Raw genomic sequence first — 25,171 nt, 5'->3', positions numbered from 1 at the left:
TGCAGACAGAAATAGGTTTATTAACGAGATATGTGCAGCATCTCTTGAAGGCGCGGCTGTCCACATCTCTGGGTGGTGATTGGTATCTGTGGTGGGATCCAGTGTTTGGAAGACACACCTCACTATTAGATGTTACCCTTCCTGATTGTCGCGCTTCATCTACACACTACTACTACATGTATCGGTGGGGTTATATGATGCTTCTCTTATCTAGATGTTCCTAATGTTCTCATTCTTACTGACTCCATGTTCTTCATTACGTTCATGGATCCTGTGAATCTAATATGTTGTTGGCGGATATGCTTGGTAAGGTTGAGGTACCATCGGCCCAGTCACTATCGTCGTCTGGGCTGTCACAAAGTTGACCGGCTGCTTGTGCTTCTTGATCTCGCGAGCCATCTGGCACCAGGAGCAGGAGAAACAACAGTACAGCGTGCAGCAGTCACTGCATATGGAGCCCTGTATGGGGGAAGAGAAGATGGCAATGTGTACCTCAGCTGGTGGACCAGAGCTACTCCACCGCCATGCTGCATTAACCCCTAAAAGAATCGGATCATACTCACCTTGATCCGGTATCGTTCTCTGACAGCAGCCCGCATGGCCATGGATACTGGGGGGCAGGCTAAGCTGGTTCCTGCGTAAGCACAGCATCCAGGATCCAAAAGTGGGAGACAGACACATTCTCCAAAATCACTGACCGTCTTACACTGGAAACATGGCAAGCACCAAAAAGCGCAGCAGCCTGGAGGCAAGAGGAGGAAGAGAAATTCATTGTAAGCGTCTCAGGTCTCCGGGACCCACCACAAATGTCCCAACAATACCCACCACACAAAATCAACAATCTACAAAGCGTGCCTAAAAAAAAAGAAGAAATCCACCAAGAATTGGTTCTCAAGATGATCTAGGACATTATAGAATAATATCCGCTCCTACTCAGATGGTTTTCCCAAAGCTAAGGGAAGGCATCAAATGTCACCCAGGCGAGGTACAGCCACGAAAACAAGAGAAAAAATGGCTGCTCCAATAAAAATCTTTCTTGATTTTATTTCATGTTCAATAAAATGTCATTGCATCAGAGGAGCTCGAAATGCCATTCATAGTTCATCACTGTCCCTACCCAGAGTCCAGCCTCAGACTTGGCACCCATCACCACAGAGAGAGCCCTGGAGCCCAGAGATGGAGATCCTTCTACTCTACCAGACTCCCAATATACATCAGTGCCGCCCAATTCACAACAAGGTTCCTTCTTCACCCAAACTCACTTTGCCATTGAAAACCAGCCCATATTCACACAGAGGTCCTCTGAGAAGAACTTTACAGGACTTACATATTCCCATGTCCTCACAACAGTCACAGGTCCCCGAGCTCCATTCATTTATGGTCACGTAGGTGACTGCAACAGCTTGACCAAGAGGTGCGGGCTGCACTGACACGGGCTGCATGATCTGACGAAACAGGAGAAAAAAAGTGCAAAGTCAGAAACAACCTACAAGGCAGTGTCATGAAGGTAGGAGCCGCAGGAATGATCAAGATCAGATACATCGGCGAGCTCTGTGCCGGGTCACCATCACTGTACTCAACTCAACAATATGATCCACTCAATGATGTGTCCACCATTATTCTCCTCAACAACCGCTCATCCACCTTCTAATCCCCTCTATGCTGCGTCCAGCAATCCCCACTCGTCCACCTTCTAATCCCCTGTATGCTGCATCCACCAATCCTCACCCATTCACTTTCTAATCCGCTTTATGCTGCGTCCACCAATCCTCAGCCATTCACTTTCTAATCCCCTTTATGTTGCGTCCACCAATCCCCACTCGTCCACCTTCTAATCCCCTCTACGCTGCGTCCACCAATCCCCGCTCATCCACCTTCTAATCCCCTCTATGTTGCGTCCACCAATCCCCGCTCATCCACCTTCTAATCTGTTGTGAATGTCAGTTATGCTCTTGCTGCTGTGAGGCTCCCTCTTGTGGCCAGGAATGGTTTGGACATAGACCAGGTGTGTTGAGCAATGGGCGTTTCCATTGCTAACTCTCTGCCTATTTAAACCCTGGTCTGCTAGCAGGCTATGTCGGATGTCAGTTGTTCTTTGTTCACCAGCCTGCTTCATCCTGCTCCAGACCACATAAACCCCAGATAAGTGCTTGGCTCTTTATTTGTTGTTTGGTTCTTTTTGCTCTTATCTGAGTTAGTCATTTGCTGTGATTATTGTCAGTTTATTTGCATGCAGGGATCTTCCCTCTCAGTTGCTTAGCTGGGAAGCTCCGTGCAGCTATGTTTGGAGTATTGCTCCTATTAGTCCATGTGTTTGTTGCTTCTTGAATTTGTAATGGTTCCTGCTTTCTGTTCATTGGTATGACAAGAGCGCCTGGTATAGGACGGAGTTCAGATCTAGTGATCTCAGGGCTTTTTTTTTTGTACTATCAGGATTTTGGATTTTTGTAGGGTTTTTCTCTGGCCACCATCAGCCCCTTTCCTATCCTGTCCTATTTTAGTCAGTGGGGGCCTCACCTTTGCTAATCCTATCATCTATCTGTGTATTGTGTTTTCCTATATCACCGCAGTCTTTGAATGTGGGGGGCTTGCTATTATTTATCTATTTTCTGAGGCAGAGAGTTGTTCATCTTTCCTTCCTTTAGGATAGCTAGTTCTTCGGCTGGGTTCACGGTGCACAGGATGTTAGTTCACCCCTCGGCTACTTCTAGTGTTGATGGTTAGTAAGGGGATAGCGGCCAGATTAGTTGCCAATACTCTTTTCACCTTTTATCAATGATTTATGGTGGTCTTCCATGGTTCCGGATCATAACACTAATCCCCTCTATGCTGTGTCCACCAATCCCCGCTCATCCACCTTCTAATCCCCTCTATGCTGTGTCCACCAATCCCCGATCATCCACCTTCTAATGCCCTCTACGCAGCGTTCAACAATCCCCGCTCATCCACCTTCTAATCCCCTCTATGCTGCGTCCACCAATCCCCATTCATACACTTTCTAATCCCCTCTATGCTGCGTCCACCAATCCTCGCTCATCCACCTTCTAATCCCCTTTATGCTGCGTCCATGAATCCCCGCTCATCCACCTTCTAATACCCTCTATGCTGCGTTCACCAATCCCGGCTCATCCACCTTCTAATCCCCTCTATGCTGCATCCACCAATCCCCACTCATCTACCTTCTAATCTCCTCTATGCTGCGTCCACCAATCCCCGCTCATCCACCTTCTAATCCCCTCTATGCTGCGTCCACCAATCCCCGCTCATCCACCTTCTAATCCCCTTTATGCTGCGTCCATGAATCCCCGCTCATCCACCTTCTAATACCCTCTATGCTGCGTTCACCAATCCCGGCTCATCCACCTTCTAATCCCCTCTATGCTGTGTCCACCAATCCCCGCTCATCCACCTTCTAATCCCCTCTATGCTGCGTCCACCAATCCTCGCTCATCCACCTTCTAATCCCCTTTATGCTGCGTCCATGAATCCCCGCTCATCCACCTTCTAATACCCTCTATGCTGCGTTCACCAATCCCGGCTCATCCACCTTCTAATCCCCTCTATGCTGCATCCACCAATCCCCACTCATCTACCTTCTAATCTCCTCTATGCTGCGTCCACCAATCCCCGCTCATCCACCTTCTAATCCCCTCTATGCTGCGTCCACCAATCCCCGCTCATTCACCTTCTAATCCCCTTTATGCTGCGTTCACCAATCCCCGCTCATCCACCTTCTAATGCCCTCTATGCTGCGTCCACCAATCCCCGCTCATCCACCTTCTAATCCCCTCTATGCTGTGTCCACCAATCCCCGCTCATCCACCTTCTAATCCCCTCTATGCTGTGTCCACCAATCCCCGCTCATCCACCTTCTAATACCCTCTATGCTGCGTTCACCAATCCCCGCTCATCCACCTTCTAATCCCCTCTATGCTGCGTCCACCAATCTCCACTTATCCACATTCTAATCCTCTCTATGCTGCGTCCACCAATCCCGCTCATCCACCTTCTAATCCCCTCTATGCTGTGTCCACCAATCCCCACTCATCTACCTTCTAATCCCCTCTATGCTGCGTCCACCAATCCCCACTCATCCACCTTCTAATCCCCTCTATGCTGCTTCCACCAATCCCCACTCATCCACCTTCTAATCCCCTCTACGCTGCGTTCCCCAATCCCCGCTCATCCACCTTCTAATCCCCTCTATGCTTCATCCACCAATCCCCGCTCATCCACCTTCTAATCTCCTCTATGCTTCATTCACCAGTCTCCATTTGTCCACCTTCTATGATGCATCCACCAATCCTCACTTGTCTCCCTTCTCATCCCTTTTACGTTGCGTCTACAGTCAGGGCCAGAAATATTTGTACAGTGACACAAGTTTTGTTATTTTAGCTGTTTACAAAAACATGTTCAGAAATACAATTCTATACATAATATGGGCTGAAAGTGCACACTCCCAGCTGCAATATGAGAGTTTTCACATCCAAATCGGAGAAAGGGTTTAGGAATCATAGCTCTGTAATGCATAGCCTCCTCTTTTTCAAGGGACCAAAAGTAATTGGACAAGGGACTCTAAGGGCTGCAATTAACTCTGAAGGCGTCTCCCTCGTTAACCTGTAATCAATGAAGTAGTTAAAAGGTCTGGGGTTGATTACAGGTGTGTGGTTTTGCATTTTGAAGCTGTTGCTGTGACCAGACAACATGCGGTCTAAGGAACTCTCAATTGAGGTGAAGCAGAACATCCTGAGGCTGAAAAAAAAGAAAAAATCCATCAGAGAGATAGCAGACATGCTTGGAGTAGCAAAATCAACAGTCGGGTACATTCTGAGAAAAAAGGAATTGACTGGTGAGCTTGGGAACTCAAAAAGGCCTGGGCGTCCACGGATGACAACAGTGGTGGATGATCGCCGCATACTTTCTTTGGTGAAGGAGAACCCGTTCACAACATCCACTGAAGTCCAGAACACTCTCAGTGAAGTAGGTGTATCTGTCTCTAAGTCACCAGTAAAGAGAAGACTCCATGAAAGTAAATACAAAGGGTTCACATCTAGATGCAAACCATTCATCAATTGCAAAAATAGACAGGCCAGAGTTACATTTGCTGAAAAACACCTCATGAAGCCAGCTCAGTTCTGGAAAAGTATTCTATGGACAGATGAGACCAAGATCAACCTGTACCAGAATGATGGGAAGAAAAAAGACTGGAGAAGAAAGGGAACGGCACATGATCCAAGGCACACCACACCCTCTGTAAAACATGGTGGAGGCATTGTGATGGCATGGGCATGCATGGCTTTCAATGGCACTGGGTCACTTGTGTTTATTGATGACATAACAGCAGACAAGAGTAGCCGGATGAATTCTGAAGTGTACCGGGATATACTTTCAGCCCAGATTCAGCCAAATGCCGCAAAGTTGATCGGACGGCGCTTCATAGTACAGACGGACAATGACCCCAAGCATACAGCCAAAGCTACCCAGGAGTTCATGAGTGCAAAAAAGTGGAACATTCTGCAATGGCCAAGTCAATCACCAGATCTTAACCCAATTGAGCATGCATTTCACTTGCTCAAATCCAGACTTAAGACGGAATGACCCACAAACAAGCAAGACCTGAAGGCTGCGGCTGTAAAGGCCTGGCAAAGCATTAAGAAGGAGGAAACCCAGCGTTTGGTGATGTCCATGGGTTCCAGACTTAAGGCAGTGATTGCCTCCAAAGGATTCGCAACAAAATATTGAAACGAAAAATATTTTGTTTGGGTTTGGTTTATTTGTCCAATTACTTTTGACCTCCTAAAATGTGGAGTGTTTGTAAAGAAATGTGACAATTCCTACAATTTCTATCAGATATTTTTGTTCAAACCTTCAAATTAAACGTTACAATCTGCACTTGAATTCTGTTGTAGAGGTTTCATTTCACATCCAATGTGGTGGCATGCAGAGCCCAACTCGCCAAAATTGTGTCACTGGCCAAAGATTTCTGGACCTAACTGTATGTCACGTGGTTGTCCCATCCTTGAGAGACATGTGAAAACTCTGGGATTTGAGCTTCATTGCTCTGTTTGCTTTCTCTTGGAGCAGGAAGGAGTGACATCTTCCTTGCTAGTAGCTCCCAGTTAGTTCATTTCAGCTGCAGACAGTTTGTGACCAATCCCATTTTCTTTAAATAGTCACATGATCCATCACATGTTGCTGGTTATAGATTGCATTCTGAACTAGTCACTGCACAGGTAGAAAGTCTCCAGGAGCGGCTGCTGATTTGCTTCTAGAGTCCTGTTGCTGGAGTTCTGTTGTTAGCAGCCCTGGTAGATGGCTGCAATAGAGAAAGTTTGTGGATATCCTTTTAGTCTATATTCCCCTATAAACCCCCTTTGGGGGTTTTACAAAGAAAATAAGTGAATATCTCTTTGTAAATAATCCTATATGCCCCTGTGGCACCCCTGCGGCTTCAGGCGCCACAGGATACTGCACCCCCATTAGGGTGTAGTACCTATCCCGGGTCTAGGGAAGGTCGATGACGGTTTCCACTCACACAAACATTCAGTCAGTGGGCTGCTATCCCCAATGGGGACTGGGCCAGGGTCGGATCACAGTAGGGGGTCACTACAGCGGTGGGTTTACAGGACGCCACCGCACCAGGGGCTCCCCAATCCACTGGAACCGGGGACTCTGGGTCAGGGAGAAGCAACCATCAGGGGGAGTGAGGAGCACACGGTTGGAAGAGCAGGTTGACCTAGTGAGAGTAGTAAACCAGCCGGTGGCAGCGACTGGGGGCAACAGCTCAGAACACACAACACAACTAAAAAAAGAGGAGAACAGCTACAGACACAGAGCAGAGCGAACATGCCACGAGCAGCTCTGTGGGCCAGGGCGTTCAACACGATCGCTGGGGAGAAGCAGGTGGCTGCATCCACAGGACCGGCGCTGTCAGGGTACAGAACCCTAGGGCGGATATACTTCACATTGTCTACCAACTCTGCAAGGGTTGCAGGGAACGGCTAGAACAGTCACCGGACCCGTCCCACGAGTCTGCAGAAATTAGCATATAGGATCCAGGGTTCAGAACCGGCCCCACAACGGAACCTCGCTATCAGCATACAGAATGGGACACCCTTTACTGACACTGGGACCCTCAATTGCTTCACACCACGGGCGTCCGTTACTTAGTGTACAAAAGGAGGAGAGAGCTCACAGGCTGACCGACACACCGGACTTGACCTTTCATGGATCTGGGATCGGCTGGAGCCTATCGTGGCAGAGACCGGTACTCTGGGGCAGCACCTGTCTCTGCCTCTCGTATACTGGCGCCGGCGCCCAGCGCTGTGGCGCCCGCTGCTACTACCAACACCCCCGTCATCCTCACCAGGGTAATCCCGCTCCACCTGTTGGGAGCGACACCATCCCGGCTCCACCCTACATCTGCCCCAGTGAGAGACCCTGCAGCGGTGGCCCCCGTAATTGGCAGCGTACCACAGGTGGCGTCACGATCATCTAATAGACTTTCCTGACCTCCCGACTACTACCTCCATCCTGCCTCCCTACCACCACACAACCCTCCATTCTGTACGCCTCGGGGCAATGGAAACTGCATGGTACGCAAGATATATAGACGATGTGATTCTGATATGGAATACATGTAACAGTGGTCCTCATGATCGCATCAATGATTTTTCTAATTATCTTGATAGTAACGATCTCAATATTCGGTTTATTGTTTCTCATCATGATAATGATGGATATCTGTCTGGTGGGGGACGCGGCAGCAGACAAGATATTCATCACTTTGCATAGGAAACCTGTGTCTGGCAGCGCCTTGCTCCATGCGGGGGGCTATCATCCTGCCCATGTGATCAGGAATTTGCCTGTGGGGGAGTGTGTGAGGGCCACAAGCTCCTGTTCTCTGCCTGGGGACTATGCCAGGGAAAATACCATCATGATCAAACGGTTTTTGAAGAGGGGCTATCGTCCATGGATGATACGGAGGGCAAATTAAATTGTTGATAACAGAACTAGGGCATCAATATTAGGGGACCAACTGACTAAGGCTAATCGACTTAAGAATATTCATCATAAAGAGGGCATGATTACTTTCTTAACCCCTTTTAGCAAAGATGATGCCAATATCATATCCTAGGTGCGCAAATATATATCCATCTTACATCAGGACGAGAAATCATCTCACAGATTGTCACGGGGTTTTAGATGCGTAGCCAAAAAGTCCAGGGACCTGTCCAGTACTTTATTATCCCGTAGCCTTTTCTCAACACAAACACATGAACCTACATGGCTACAACATCAGGGCAATTATTGGTGTGGGCATGGACCATGCAATATATGGAAGTCACCAAATCTTTTCACAACAATGTCACTTCCAAATAATTCCATATTAAATCCCTCATTAACTGCAATACCACGCATGTTGTCTATATGGTAACATGCATGGCATGTAATAAATATTACATCGGGTGCACCACGCACACTTAAAAAGAGAATAGCAGAACATATATCTGGATCTGACCCTAATTCTAAGGGGTACTTTACACGCTGCGACATCGCTAGCATCGGCTAGCGATGTCCAGCGCGATAGCACCCGCCCCCGTCGCACATGTGATATGTGGTGATTGCTGCCGTAGCGAACATTATCGCTACGGCAGCGTCACATGCACATACCTGGTCAGCGACGTCGCTGTGACCGCCGAACAATCCCTCCTTCAAGGGGGAGGTGTGTTTGGCATCACCGCGATGTCATCACGACGTCACTAAGCGGCCGGCCAATAAAAGCGGAGGGGCGGAGATGAGCGGGACGAACATCCCGCCCACCTTCTTCCGTCCGCATAGCCGGCGTCCACAGGTAAGGAGATGTTTGTCGTTCCTGCGGTGTTACACATAGCGATGTGCGGAGCTGGAGGAGCGACAAACAACATCGTACCTGCAGCAGGAGCGACATTATGGAAATGAACGACGTGACACAGATCAGCGATATTTGACTGATTTGCGCTCGTTCATCGTCGCACCTAGGATTTACACATTGCGATGTCACTACCGGTGCTAGATGTGCGTCACTAACGACGTGACCCCGACGATATATCAGTAGCGATGTCGCAACGTGTAAAGCACCCCTAAGACAGCGAAAGCCGTGTCAGGCTTGTCTACACTCGTTTTAGAAGAACATTCTGATAACATGAATCAGTAAAAAATCCATGGCATTGAGAGAGTTCCAGAACCCAAAAGGGGGGTGATTGGGGTAGATTGTCACTAACACGTGTAGCCTTTTGGATCATATATCTCAATGCCCGCTACCCAGGAGGTTTGAACTTTAGAGCCGATACTATGTATTTTTATTAAAAAGGTGTTTCACCCCCCCCCCATATTTCATATTAGTGAGTATATGACAACTATGTATGACGACTATGTATGAGGTTGTAGCCTGTCGTAGTGTATGATCTGTTTAGGTATAAAACACATATATTTTTTTTAAGCAATTTACTGATAAATGGAATACCAGTCCTGTTATACTTGTCTATACTTGATCATATGGGTATTTTATCGATATGCATTGATGGTCTCTATGGGATTTTATTTAATTTTCTCTTATACAGTATGTGGGGTGAACTAGTTGTACCCACATTTATTACACATGTATGCATATAGATGGGCTCTACATTTCATTCATTTCTCTTATACAGTATGTGGGATGAACTAGTTGTACCCACATTTATTACACATGTATGCATATAGATGGACTCTGCATTTCATTCATTTTTCTTATACAGTATGTGGGGTGAACTAGTTGTACCCACATTTATTACACATGTATGCATATAGATGGACTCTGCATTTCATTCATTTTTCTTATACAGTATGTGGGGTGAACTAGTTGTACCCACATTTATTACACATGTATGCATATAGATGGGCTCTGCATTTCATTAATTTTCTCTTATACAGTATGTGGGGTGAACTAGTTGTACCCACATTTATTACACATGTATGCATATAGATGGACTCTTCATTTCATTCATTTTCTCTTATACAGTATGTGGGTTGAACTAGTTGTACCCACATTTATTACACATGTATGCATATAGATGGGCTCTGCATTTCATTCATTTTCTCTTATACAGTATGTGGGGTGAACTAGTTGTACCCACATTTATTACACATGTATGCATATAGATGGGCTCTGCATTTCATTCATTTTCTCTTATACAGTATGAGGGGTGAACTAGTTGTACCCAGATTTATTACACATGTATGCATATAGATGGGCTCCACATTTCATTCATTTTCTCTTATACAGTATGTGGGCTGAACTAGTTGTACCCACATTTATTACACATGTATGCATATAGATGGACTCTGCATTTCATTCATTTTCTCTTATACAGTATGTGGGGTGAGCTAGTTGTACCCACATTTATTACACATGTATGCATATAGATGGGCTCTGCATTTCATTCATTTTCTCTTATACAGTATATGGGGTGAACTAGTTGTACCCACATTTATTGCACATGTATGCATATAGATGGGCTCTACATTTCATTCATTTTCTCTTATACAGTATGTGGGGGTTGAACTAGTTGTACCCACATTTATTACACACGTATGCATATAGATGGGCTCTGCATTTGATTCATTTTCTCTTATACAGTATGTGGGGTGAAGTAGTTGTACCCACATTTATTACATACGTATGCATATAGATGGGCTCTGCATTTCATTAATTTTCTCTTATACAGTATGTGGGGTGAACTAGTTGTACCCACATTTATTACACATGTATGCATATAGATGGGCTCTGCATTTCATTCATTTTCTCTTATACAGTATGTGGGGTGAACTAGTTGTACCCACATTTATTACACATGTATGCATATAGATGGGCTCTGCATTTCATTCATTTTCTCTTATACAGTATGTGGGGTGAACTAGTTGTACCCACATTTATTACACATGTATGCATATAGATGGACTCTGCATTTCATTCATTTTCTCTTATACAGTATGTGGGGTGAACTAGTTGTACCCACATTTATTACACACGTATGCATATAGATGGGCTCTGCATTTCATTCATTTTCTCTTATACAGTATGTGGGGTGAACTAGTTGTACCCACATTTATTACACATGTATGCATATAGATGGGCTCTGCATTTCATTCATTTTCTCTTATACAGTATGTGGGGTGAACTAGTTGTACCCACATTTATTACACATGTATGCATATAGATGGGCTCTGCATTTCATTCATTTTCTCTTATACAGTATGTGGGGTGAGCTAGTTGTACCCACTTTTATTACACATGTATGCATATAGATGGGCTCTGCATTTCATTCATTTTCTCTTATACAGTATGTGGGGTGAGCTAGTTGTACCCACTTTTATTACACATGTATGCATATAGATGGGCTCTGCATTTCATTCATTTTCTCTTATACAGTATGTGGGGTGAGCTAGTTGTACCCACATTTATTACACATGTATGCATATAGATGGGCTCTGCATTTCATTCTTTTTTTCTTGCACACACGGTTAATACAATCTTGTAGTCCAGCTGTTCTTATACAAGTGGTCTTAATGTTGAGTAACCTCTTAAGGATTGCCGATATGATCTGGTGCTTTTATTTTTGTGTGTCTCTTTGTATAACTTTGCCTTTATGTTTTTTCTTGCAGATAGTCTCGCTCCATCTATGAGATGAAACCCATATAAGCTTGATTTGGCTGTCGCTACAAACAAAGACGTCATTACAAGACGCACAGATGTTGTCTCTTACATAGTATCCAATATCCATTCTATTCAATGTGTGGTTTGGGATTTTTAATTTTTTTTTCCTTGTGTTTTTTGTTGGGAACTCATGATTATATACGCGTGCATGTGGGATTTCCATTTGTAACACCTCTTCCATGTGTATATATATATATATATATAGGCTCATGTACACAATATTTATTTAGTTGTGTTGTCACAGTTTTGATACATTGGGTCTTTTGTAACGTTTTCCATGTCTGAGTCCTGGGGCTAATTGTATCCGGTGTTGTTGCTTAATTAATTGCTTGTTTGTAATTTGCATATGCTGTTTCTTTATATATGTCTATATTCACTCTACATTTGTAAGCCTATGAGTAAGGTGTTTTTTTCCACCGAAATGCGTAAGGCGTTGTAGAGAGGGGATTTTTCCTCCATTATGTTTTTACTTGTGTGTTCGCACAATAAAGCATTTTTCACTACTTGGGTGGGAGATTTCTTTCCTTTTGCATACCGGTGGGGATCGGCCATCGCACCTCTCCCCGCCTTCTCTTGGATCCTGAGGTTACATTGGAGATATAGGCTCTTTTGTTTTTTCTATAGTCCCTGTCTGTCTTCCTTCCACTGTGTCGTATCACATCAGTGGTGATGTCTAATGCACTCACCGGCCTTTGCACTAGCCAGGATGAGTGGAGCGGCTGCGATGGACTATGCACGAGATGGCGGCGGCGGAAGCACCCACTTAGGGTTATTAGGGAGCGCAGGATACAGACGCAGGATAGTGTCAGGTGGTGACCTATATCCCCTCTCTACCGTTAGGGTCTTCCTACCTTCATCTCTAGCAATCATTGTAAAGTCCACCAATCCACCAATCCCTGCTTGTCTTCCTTCTCATTCCTTCTATTCTGTGCCCACCAATCTCTGCTTATTCCCCTTCATATCTCTTCCATGTTGCGTCCACTAATCTCCGCTTATCTGTCTTCTACTCCCCTGTACTCTGCCTCCACCAATCTCCACTCGTCCTCTTTCTACACTTTGTCCACTAATCTCCTCATCCACCTTCTCATCCCTTCCATGCTGTATCCATCCATCACTTTTATAATCCCTTCTTCGCTGCATCCACCAATCTCCGCTCATCTACCTGTTAATACCCTCTATGCTGTGTCTGTGACGCCCTGGACTAGCTAGGTAGTCACAGGTAGGCCCTTGCATAACACCTGTCCCCCTAATAAGGTGACAGCAGCCAACCGCACAAAACCTAGTCACCTCCCTCAGGGCTTGATGGTCACACCAGGGGGCGGAGCCAGGTGGTTGGCCACGCCCACCGAGGAGTCCAGAGGGCCTGAGGCAGGAGTAAGAGTAGTCAGTTGTAGTGACAAGTGAGTGGAGTGGAGTTGACAGAGGAGAGGAGCGCAGCAGGCCTGTGGTGACAGGTCTGCCACAAACTGACAGGTGTGAGGGTCGTAGCCCGCACACCTTGGCTAGGAGGCAGGCGGTGGCCTGGCCTGCAGGAGCCGGGAAGACGGCCAGGTGGAACCGTAAGGAACCGGGACAGGGTAGTGGCCCGCCGGTACCGAACCGGGGAACCGACTGGAAACCGGAGCACCAGGGGGGTACTCAGACCCAGAACGAGGCCCAGAAGCCACTGGACCGCGTCAAATTCACTGATTAGGTCTGGACCTTAGGTCCTTTCCCGTCCCAAGACCCGAAAGACGGCAACAGCCCACCGAGGGGGATAGAAAGCCACCCCACAGGCAGAGAGATCCCACGGGCCAGCGTCTGCGGGCAAATGGACTCCTCCGACACATATATAGTCGGGGAGCGGACTCCCGTTGCTGAGGCATAGGCAGTAAACACAAACATAAAGAGGTGCAGGAGAAAGACCAGGACCACTAACCCGGGTGGGGGACAAGACGCAGCTGGTTGTGGGCACCGACCACCATCAACTTGGTTTACCAGAGACTTGCGTGTATCAATAATCGTGAGTACAACAGTGCTATCCGGCAGCGCACCGCCCTGCACCGCACAGCCACTACATACCTTCCCAAACGGGTCCCGGGGCCACCATCCCTGCCCACGGAGGGGTTAACATCTTGCTACACGACCATCTCCCCCGGGTGCCCCGTAACTGCAGCGGTGGTGTCTACACCTTCACCACGTTCCGTGGGTGGCGTCACGAACTCAAAACACGGCTTTGGCCGTACACCTACCTAACCACCCCCATCGAGATCGCCAGCAACCCCTTGCAGAGCGATGTGACCCCCGGGTCCGGAGGTGCTCGAGCCACCCACCAAACGAGCCCGGACACGAGCGGCTCAGCTGCAGCTGAGCGCGGGGCAGTACATGTCTACCTCAATCCCTACTCTTCCACCTACTTATCCGTTCTATGCTGCATCTACTAATCTCCTCTCGTCCATCTTCTAATCCTCTCTGTGCTGCGTCCCCCAATCCCCGCTCGTCCACCTTCTTATCCCCTCTACACTTCATCCACCAATCCCTGCTCGTCCACTCTTTCATCCCCTCTACACTGCGTCCACCAATTCCCACTCGTCCACCTTTTCATCCCCTCTACACTTCTTCCACCAATACCCACTCGTCCACCTTCTCATTCCCTGTACACTGCGTCCACCAATCCCCGCTCATCCACTTTCTCATCCCCTCTACACTGCGTCCACCAATCCCCATTCGTCCACCTTTTCATCCCCTCTACACTTCTTCCACCAATTCCTGCTCGTCCACTTTCTCATCCCTTCAATGCTGTATCCAACAATCGCTGTTCATCCACGTTCTAATCCCTTCTTCATCACATTCACCAATTCCCGCTCGTCCACCTTCTCATCCCCTCTACGCTATGTTTACCAATCTCCACTTGTCCACCTTCTAACACCATCCATACTATGTCTACCTCAATAACCACTCATCAACCTACTAATTCCCTTTGCGTGGCGTCTACCATTCCCCGTTCGTCAACCTTCTCATCCCCTCTACGCTGCGTCCACGAATCTCCGTTTGTTAACCTTCTCATCCCCTCTACTGTACGCTGCGTCCAACAATCCCCGCTTGTCCACCTTCTCTCCACCTTCTCATCGTCTACACTGCATCCACCATTACTCTCACCAGTCCCTGGTGTCCATCAGAGATGATTATGGTCGTCCCTCGGAGGGGTCTTATGGAGCCGCAGGTTCTTTGTGGCTTTACTCTTCTGAGATATTTAGTTCAGCCGTTTCTTCTATTTTCTATATCCTCTTTTTCTCTCACAATCCATCTTCTGGCTCAGTAATGAGCTCCTGTTTCTTTTCTTTGTAATTTCCATGTGTCATGTTTCTTTAAGTCGGATTTGTCTCTGTTTTCAGCAATGGTTGCCTCCTCCCCGCGCCCCTGTACCTTCATTCAGGCTGCACTCACCTTCACCTCGGCCGCTCTTCTGTCACTGACGGGGGCCCGTTAGATGTGAGGCTTAATGTGTGTGGAACTGCCCGGACCAGTTTGATTGCGGTAGAGAAGGAAGTTTGCGCTATATGGGGCCACTCCTCTGCCAAGTCGCCCAACTCATTACATTCTATTGTCCCAGACAAAAGAAATCAGAAACGTGGGGTCGGAGGACGTCATCTTGACAATCAGCGAGATCAAAACTCAGGTTATGTTTAATGTTGTTATGGAGATGAAGTCCACACATGAAAGTAATTGTCTTCGAAAGTGGCCGTGAGAGTTACTTTCCCAACTCCCCTCCAACGCCATGGTCAAAGATACAAAGGATCCTCCCAGCTCCACTCACCACCAAGGTCCAAGACACAAAGACTCTCCTGCCTACCCTCACTAACACAGTCCAAGACACAAAAAACCTTCCCTTCTCCCCTCACTGCCTTAGTCTAAGACACCAAGGACCCTTCCAGCTACACTCATTAACACAGTCCAAGAGAAACCCCTCTGGCTCCCTTCACCTCAAAGGTCCAACACACAAAGGACCCTCCCAAATCCCCTCTACATTGCGTCTACCAATCCCTGCTCGTCCACCTTCTCATCCCCTCTACGCTGCATTCACCAATCCCCACTCACCCACCTTTTCATCCCCTTTACGCTGCATTCACCAATCACCGCTCATCCGCCTTCTCATCCCCTCTACGCTGTGTCCGCCAATCACCGCTCGTCAACCTTCTCATCCCCTCTACGCTGCGTCCAACAATCCCCGCTTGTCCACCTTCTCTCCACCTTCTCATCGTCTACACTGCATCCACCATTACTCTCACCAGTCCCTGGTGTCCATCAGAGATGATTATGGTAATCCCTCGGAGGGGTCTTATGGAGCTACAGGTTCTTTGTGGCTTTACTCTTCTGATATATTTACTTCTGTCGTTTCTTCTATTTTCTATATTCTCTTTCTCTCACAATCCATCTTCTGGCTCAGTAATGAGCTCCTGTTTCTTTTCTTTGTAATTTCCATGTGTGATTTTTTTTTTTAGTCAGATTTGTCTCTGTTTTCAGCAATGGTCGCCTCCTCCCCGTGCCCCTGTACCTTCATTCAGGCTGCACTCACCTTCACCTCGGCCGCTCTTCTGTCACTAACAGGGGCCCGTTAGATGTGAGGCTTTATGTGTGTGGATCTGGCCGGACCAGTTTGATTGTGGTAGAGAAGGAAGTTGTGCGCTATATGGGGCCACTCCTCTGCCAAGTCGCCCAACTCATTACATTCTATTGTCCCAGACAAAAGGCATTAGAAACGTGCGGCCAAAGGACGTCAACTTGACAATCAGCGAGATCAAACCTCAGGTTATGTTCAATGTTGTTATGGAGATGAAGTCCACACATGAAAGTAATTATCTTCGAAAGTGGCAGTGAGAGTTACTTTCCCGACTCCCCTCCAATGCCATGGTTAAAGATACAAAGGATTTTCTCGGCTCCGTTCACCATCACAGTCCAAGATACAAAGTCCCTACCGGCTTCCCTCCAGCACCATGGTCCAAGATAAAAAAGAACTCTCCCGACATGACTCACCACCACGATCCAGGCCACAAAGGACCTACGCAGCTGCTCCCACACCAACCTGGGCCAAGACACAAAGAACCTTTCCAGCCACCGTCACAAACACGATCCAAGACATAAAAGGACCTTCCAGACTTCCCTCAACTCCATGGTCCAAGATACAAAGGACTCTCCTAGCTGCCCTCACTAACAAAGTCCAAATCAAAGAACGTTCCTGACATCACTCACCGCCACAGTCCAGACCACAAAGAACCTACCCAGCTGCCCCACACCAACCTGGGCCGAGACACAAAGAACCTTCACAGGTACAATCACAAACACAGTCCACGATACAAAAGGACCTTCCCGACTCCCCTCAACCCCATGGTATAAGATACAAAGGACCCTCCTAGCTGCCCTCACTAACAAAGTCAAAAACAAAGAACTTTTCTGGCATCACTCACAGCCATGATCCAAGACACAATTTCTTTCCCGCTTCCCCTCACCAACACGTGTTAGTGAGAGGAGTTGGAAAGTCCTTTGTGTCTTGACACAAAGGACTTTCCAACTCCCCTCACTAACACGGGCCAAGATACAAAGGACCCGCGTCGCTGCCCTCACTAACACGGTCCAAGACACAAAGAACTTTCCCAACATCACTCACTGCCATGGTCTAAGACACAAAGCACATTGCCAACTCCACTCACCGCCATGGTCCAAGACACAAAGGACCCTCCCAGCTACCCTCACTAAATTGTCAAACACAAATGCTCACCAATACATAACACGGTCAAAAATACAAAGTACCTTCCCCACTCCCCTCATCGCCACAGTACAAGACACAAAGCACCCTCTTCGCTATCCTTACTGCCACAGTCCAAAATGGGAAAGACCCTCCTGGTTCCCCTCACTGCCATGGTCCAAGACACAAGGTACCCTCCCAGCTTCCCTCACTAATTTGATTCAAGACACAGCCAGCTCCACTCACCACCACAGACCATGACGCAAAAGACTCCCAGCTACAATACAGGCCAAGAGACAAAAGGATTTTCTCAACTCCCCTCACCAGCATGTGCCAAGACAGTACATAAGGTACCTTCCCAATTCTGTTCATCAACACAGGCTAAGACAAAAAGGACCTTCCCGACTCCCCTCACCACCATGATCCAAAATACAAAACAATCCTCCCAGCTATCCTCACCAATATAGGCCATGACACAAAGGAGCAGCCCCCCAACATGGACCAAGACAAAAAGGACCTTTCCAACTCCCCTCGACCATCAATGTCTAAGACATCAAGGACCCTTCCGGGTCCTTTGAGTTGTGGGTTAACTCCACAACAGGTATCACACCAGATAGTTTAGATCACCACACCTTCCCAGACCAACTAGGATAAACTATAGCTGGCATAGGTGGGAGGATCCAGCCAGCATATATTGAAGGGGAGCAGATGTGATTCAGTCCCCCACAGTAAGTGAGCAAAGGAGACTAAAAAGCAGACTAGCAAGAGTAACTCCTTGTAACCTGCCTCTGATTTAGCACTCAGCAGGTCGATGCCTGAGTCTCCCTGCATAGATCACAGACACCAAATGAATTATCAGGCAGAGAATCTGTAGTCTGAACAGAACCCGGTGCTACCATAACTGTCGGCGAACTTTGTGAAAGTCTCCGTGTGACAGTACCCCTCCCTCTGGGGACCCTCAGGACCTGGTCTCCCTGATTAAGACAATGAAAGGTCCATACTAGGTACTCAACATGGATATCCAAGGCTGGTACCCAAGTCCTCTCCTCATGACCATAACACCACCAATGAACCAAATATCGCAATGAACATCAAAACGAGAATCAAAAGTCTTGGAAACCTGGAATTTTAAACACCCATTGACTAAGGGGGGTGTTACACACTACGATATATCAGGCGATATGTCGTAGGGGTCACGGATTCCGTGACGCACATCCGGCATCGTTTGACATATCGTAGCGTGTGACAGCTACGTGCGTCTGTTAACGAGCAAAAATACTCACCTTATCGTTGCTCGTTGACACGTCATTCATTTTCATAAAATCGTTTCTCCTTCTGTGCTCCGGTTGTTCATCGTTCCCGAGGCAGCACACGTCGCTCCGTGTGATGTGACACCCCGGGAATGACGAACTGCAGCTTACCTGCGGCCGCCGGCAATGCGGAAGGAAGGAGGTGGGCGGGATGTTATGTCCCGCTCATCTCCGCCCCTCCACTTCTATTGGCTGGCGCTTAGTGACGCCGCTGTGATGCCGAACGTCACTTCAGGAAGAGGATGTTCGCCGCCCACAGCGAGGTAGTTCGGGAGGTAAGTACGTGTGACGGGGGTTAACGACTTTGTGCACCATGGGCAACTAATTGCCCGTGACGCACAAACGACAGGGGCGGGTGCGATCGCTTTTGCGATCGTACGATATATCGTCCTGTGTAACGGGGCCCTAGGAGCAGAAGCAGAGGTATGGGAAGAGATGTTCCTGAACCCACATTTTTTTTAACCGAGATCTGTGGAATGCATTATGGATCTTGACAGATGCCGGTAACACCAGACGGACAGCAACAGGATTATTGACTGCTGTAATCCTGTATGGATCAATGAATAGGGGTCATAACTTCAGTGAAGGCATCTTAAGCTTCAAGTTTCTTGTAGATATCCACACCAGATCACCCATACACAGGTCCGGACCAGGCACAGGTCTACAGTCATCCATACACAGGTCCGGACCAGGCACAGGTCTACAGTCACCCATACACAGGTCCGGACCAGGCACAGGTCTACAGTCACCCACACACAGGTCCGGACCAGGCACAGGTCTACAGTCACCCATACACAGGTCCGGACCAGGCACAGGTCTACAGTCACCCATACACAGGTCCGGACCAGGCACAGGTCTACAGTCACCCACACACAGGTCCGGACCAGGCACAGGTCTACAGTCACCCACACACAGGTCCGGACCAGGCACAGGTCTACAGTCACCCATACACAGGTCCGGACCAGGCACAGGTCTACAGTCACCCATACACAGGTCCGGACCAGGCACAGGTCTACAGTCACCCATACACAGGTCCGGACCAGGCACAGGTCTACAGTCAGCCACATGTTTAAACTTAGAGCCCATGTCACGCAAATGCTGCTGAACCTTTTCCCAAGTAGACGATAATGAGACCAATTGGTCCTCCCCATGTAACCCTGATGAGTGCTTCTCCTGAAACGTACAGAACTGGAAAGGTCGGCCATAGACACAAAAAAAGGAGATATACCAGAAGAATCATGACAGCGATTATTGATAACAAATTCGATGAGGGGAAGGAAAGAGGACCTCTCCTAATTATCAGATGCAAAAGATATACAGTAAATACTGCTTGAAATTCTGATTCACGTGTTCTGTTTGTCCATTGGACCAAGGATGCGACGCTGACGAATGAGACAGTTTAATCCCTAACCGAGAGTAGAAAGCCTCCAAAAGATGGCAATAAACGCAGCTCCTCTATCCATGACAATATTGGAGGGGACTCTATGGAGTCTGAGGATCTCACGTACAAACACCTGGGCTAAAGTCTTGGCATTAGGTAACAAAGGAAATGTGATAAAATGTGTCATCTTCGAAAACCCATCCATCACCAGAATGACCGTATTACCAAGAGAGGGTAAATCCGTAATAAAGTCCATGGAAATGTCCATCCAAGGTTTGCTGGAAATACTCAAAGGCTGCAACCTGATGGACGACAGTGCAATGCCTCCGAGCGCACACAGGTGGCACATGCAGACACATAGGACACCACATCCCTCCAGATTCTGGGGCACCAGAAGTGACGCAATCAGATCCAGAGTACCTTTAACCCCAGGGTGACCAGTCAGGGCAGAATCTTGATGCTCTCCCAGAACCCTAAAGGCGAAGATTCAGGGGAACAAATGACATATTCACCGGAACCTCAGACAGCGCATCACCTTGAGCCAAATCAATCTCATACTCCACATCAAAACTGAATGCCAACACCACAAATCCTTTGTGAAGGATGGGGGTAGGATCCTCACAGGGTTCCCCCCTCAGAAAACTCCTGGACAAAGCATTGGCTTTAATGTTTTTAGAACCAAGGCAATGCGTTACCAAAAAGTTAAACCTAAACGCTTTGCAGTCTCAAGGTAGAGAAGATTTTATGGTTGATAATTACTGGAACAGGATGAATAGCTCTTTCCAAAAAGTGTCGCCATTCTTCAAACGCTAATTTGATCGGCAGTAATTCCCTGTTACCAATATCATAAGTAAGCACTGCCAGAGATAGTTTCTTAGAAAAGAAGGTACATGGACACAGTTTGCCAAGAGATGAACCCTGAGACAACAGAGCCCCCACCCCCTCTTCTGATACATCCACCTCCACTGTAAAAGGTTGAGATAACCAGGCTGTATAAATATAGGTGCTGACGTGAAGCATTTCTTAAGACAGTCAAAAGCATACAAAGCAGCCTGAGTCCATCTGGTGAAGTCCAGACCCTTCTTAGTCATGTCGTGCTATGGAAGAGAAACTCATAATAAACTTCCTGTAATAATTTGCAAAACATAAGAAATGTTGCAGAGCTTTGAGGTTCTCGGGACGGTCCCATTTCAATATAGCATGTAATTTAGTGGGGTCCATCCGAAAACCTGTAGCTGAAATAATGTAACCCAAAAACAGGAGTTCCTGAATGATAAAAAAAAACCCTACATTTTTCTAGCTTAGCGCACAACTTCTTCTGAGGATTTGTAATACTTGTCTGACATGTTCCAAATGAGACCCATAATCCCAAGAATATAAAAACGTCATCAAGGTAAATGATTGCAAGCCCTAAATTACTAATGGGAGGTGTCTATGAGACTAATACTGTAAGTGAAAGTAAGTAAACACAAACACTGAAAAAATCCTTTATTTGAGATAAAAGACAAAAACCACCCTCTTTCATCACTTTATTAACTCTGCAGGTCCATCGTAATCCACACGAGGTCCTATGACTATTCCAGCTCTGCTACATCTGAATCACAGTGGGCGATCATGTTACATGACCGTACGCTGTAAATTCAGGAAGAGAATGAGGCGCAATCAGTGGTGACAGCACTCAGGTGAGCTGCGGTTACAGGTGGAGGACTGTAGGAACCTCCAGATGTGACCGCAAATCACCTGAGTGACAACACCGCTGATTGCACATCTCACTCAGTCTCTGCCTGCAACTCACAGCGGATGGTGATATTCTATGGTGCTCACTGTGAGCTCTAGATGTATCAGAGCTGGAAGCTTCGTGGGACCTTGTGTGGATTACGTTGGATCTGCAAGGATGTTTTAGGGGTTAATAAAGTGGTGAAAGAGGGGGCTCTTTGTCTTTTATTGCAAGTAAAGGATTTTTTTAGTGTTTGTGTTTTATTTACTTTCACATACAGATTAGTAATGGGGGGTCTCATAGACGCCTCCCATCACTAATCTAGGGCTTAGTGGCAGCTGTGCGCTGTTATTAACTCCTTGGAATTGTGCAGAGATGATAATTTAACATTTAAGATGTCGGACAAGGGTGGCTCATTGGTGGTCATGAATACTGCAGATTATGTGGCCTCCATTGAGAAACTATTGTTCGACACAAAAACATACTGTATGTCCCCTTAGTTGAGTAATGGGACAGTGACGATATGGACTCTGAGTGCCTAGCATGGGTTAACTTTCTTAACATTCAGCCAGACATGAAAACAGTTTGTTTATAGATGGGGGATAATCCCTCATTCTTCTACAAGACTCTTGGGAGTCAGTATTGAAGTTTTTGTTGACTCATGTAATTGTTTTGGCCACTGAAGGCCAGACACCCAGATAACTCAATTATGCGAACTTCCCATAAAGCGGGGTGCTGCTGGATTGGAGTAAGTAGCCCTGGAAGCTCTGAAGCACGGACATTCTAATACCCGGTGAGCCAGCGGAAGGGTGAGACTCTGTGGCCTGTTACATTTGTGTGTTTTGCTGGTTATGTGTTATGTGCCGTTAATTGTTTGGGGATCCAATGAAGTCTTAATATTGTAATTCCCTCACCCTGTGTTGTCGGAGTAGTGTTCCGCCCACGGTTAAGGAGGTCGGCGTTCAGTTGGGATGAGCCCTGAGCCACGCTGTCTTTCTAAAGGCGGCCGGGCCAGCAGACGAGAGCACCCACTGAGCCCCGTGTCTCCACAATTGGTGGCAGCAGTGGGATACTACTCAGCCTGGTTTACCCAGGAGAGCTGCAGAGGACTGGTGTTTGCGGACACCGTCCTGGGCTCAACAACCAGTGAGGCACATAACCATACCTAGCAGGTCATAGGGGAGGCATTCAGGTTTTGGACACTGCCATGTCCAACCCCACCAGCTCAGCCATGGGACAAGGACCAGAGAGGAGTTACAACCGCAGCAGTAAATGGATGCTACAGGATTTGTGCCAGATGCGAAAGATTGACTACAGGAACGCTGACACTCGGTCGGACTTGATCCAGAAATTAGTCCGTTGGGATGCCCAGAATGATGCAGAGGACGATGAGGATCCCGCCGATATTGACCCAGAGGATTTAAACTATGTGCCACATCATGGATCTAGTGATAATCGGGAATCAACTTGGTCCCAAATGACCCGAGCCACAGCATTGTTGGCTGCATTGGGGCCTAAATCCTCAAGAGAAGAGAGGGCTTGGGTTCTGGAATTTGTTTATGGGGTTCTAGCTGCCGCACTGCTAACACCAGCCGCTCAAGAAGGACGGCCCCGGTACCCAGCAGAAGCTGCGCCAAAACAAAGGTCTACAAACAGGGCCTGTGACTCGCCCAATCTATGGCGCTGTTATACATGTGGGCGCCTTGGACATATGGATAAAGAATGTCTCCAAAACCGAGGCACCATGCTTGGAGCCCATCTGCCAGCTAAACCGGACAAGGTCTGTGACATACAGAGCCAGGGACTACGAGACACTGGTTCCTCCATTACCCTGGTTAGCCCAGTTATTGTTTCCCCAGAAGACCATTTACCAGATTCCCAATTATCCATCTCCCTGGCTGAGGGCCAACGCTCGGACATCCCTCTGGCATGTGTGCAGTTGGACCTAAGGACCGACCAGGGAGAGGTCGAGGTGGAGCTTATGGACATCGTCCCTACACCTGGTATTTTGGGAAATGACCAGGGAGAGGTTGATGTGAGACTTGTGAACAGCCTCCCCACACCTGGTATTTTGGGAAATGACCAGGGAGAGGTTGATGTGAGACTTGTGGACAGCCTCCCCACATCTGGTATTTTGGGGAGCAACCAGGAAGCGATCGATGTGGGACTTGTAAACAGCCTCCCCATACCTGTGATTGTGGAGACTGACCAGAGCAAGGCTGATGTGGAGCTTATGAACAGCCTCCCCACACATGTTATTTTGGGGTCTGACCAGGAAGAGGTCCATATGGACCTTATGGACAGCCTCCCCACTTCTGTTATTTCGGGGACTAACCAGGAGGAAATTGAAGTGGGGTTCATGGATGGCCCCACCAAGCCTGTTGTTTCAGATACCACCCAGAGGGGAGTGGAAGTGGGGCTTGTGGATTACCAGCTCACACCAGTCATTTTGGAGAATGACCTAGGACAAGGACTATCCAGCCAGTTTGTAGCAGCCATCACCCACCTCCAAGCCAAGCAGGACCCTGATGTGGGTCTTTCTAACATCTTTTCCAAGGATAATTCACATTCCCAGTCTCCATCATCCACTTCTGAGCCAACAACCATTAGTAAGCCTAACCAGACTGTGGCTATTGACTGGGGGAAGACTGATAGTAAGAAATGTATGCATCCCCAACTCATGGACCCCACCTTAGTGCTTGTCCACAATATGGCTGCTCAACCTGGGGGAGGTAATCAGGGGGAGGTGTATAGATGCGAGCCTCTGCTGCTGACCTCACCATTAAAAAGGACAATGCCGTCAAGAGGAGAAGGGTGATCGGAAGCCTATCATGTCTCGCTAATATTAAGAAGGGGGAGGAATGTGACGACATGGACTCTCATGGGTTAAAGTTTCTTAACATTCATCCAGACATGAAGACAGTTTGTTTACAGATGGGGGATGATCCCTCATTGTTCTACAAGACTCTTGGGAGTTAGTATTGAAGTTTTTGTTGACTCATGTAATTGTTTTGGCCACTGAAGGCCAGACACCCAGATAACTCAATTATGCGAACTTCCCATTGTATTACTAAGTGAATTGCTAGATGTGATGTAATTTACCTGTCTCACCCTTGTCTCTGGATAATTGAATATAGCTTGAAATTCATCCAATAAGAGAAGCAATCTTGTACATCCAATCCGATAAGGGCACAGTATATCCGAAGGGAAGGCTATGGCTATAAAAGGGGACTTCTTGTAGTCACCAGTTATTGATGGATGTTGCATGATCCAGTCTAAGCTCTTAGGAGCTGGCTAGGGGATCAGA

At 47.4% G+C, this 25,171-nt stretch overlaps 1 protein-coding gene across 2 annotated transcripts; it reads right to left on the bottom strand.

The window, feature by feature from the left end:
- LOC142260439 (cornifelin homolog) lies at positions 1 to 25,171 on the bottom strand. 2 transcript variants are annotated; one of them, XM_075331915.1, is made up of 4 exons: positions 24,967 to 25,171; positions 1,328 to 1,445; positions 564 to 742; positions 1 to 459 (listed from the first exon to the last, which is right to left on the bottom strand). In XM_075331915.1, exons 1-4 carry the CDS (start codon positions 25,129 to 25,131, stop codon positions 280 to 282), a joined length of 642 nt encoding a protein of 213 aa, XP_075188030.1. In that variant the 5' UTR covers positions 25,132 to 25,171; the 3' UTR covers positions 1 to 279. The 2 variants fall into 2 exon arrangements, with proteins under 2 accessions (XP_075188030.1, XP_075188031.1); XM_075331916.1 differs by lacking the exon at positions 24,967 to 25,171 and adding an exon at positions 15,161 to 15,186.

This window comes from Anomaloglossus baeobatrachus, unplaced genomic scaffold (genome assembly GCF_048569485.1).
Source record: "Anomaloglossus baeobatrachus isolate aAnoBae1 unplaced genomic scaffold, aAnoBae1.hap1 Scaffold_105, whole genome shotgun sequence".
NCBI classification, from domain to species: domain Eukaryota; kingdom Metazoa; phylum Chordata; class Amphibia; order Anura; family Aromobatidae; genus Anomaloglossus; species Anomaloglossus baeobatrachus.
This window is presented reverse-complemented; position numbering and strand designations above follow the sequence as displayed.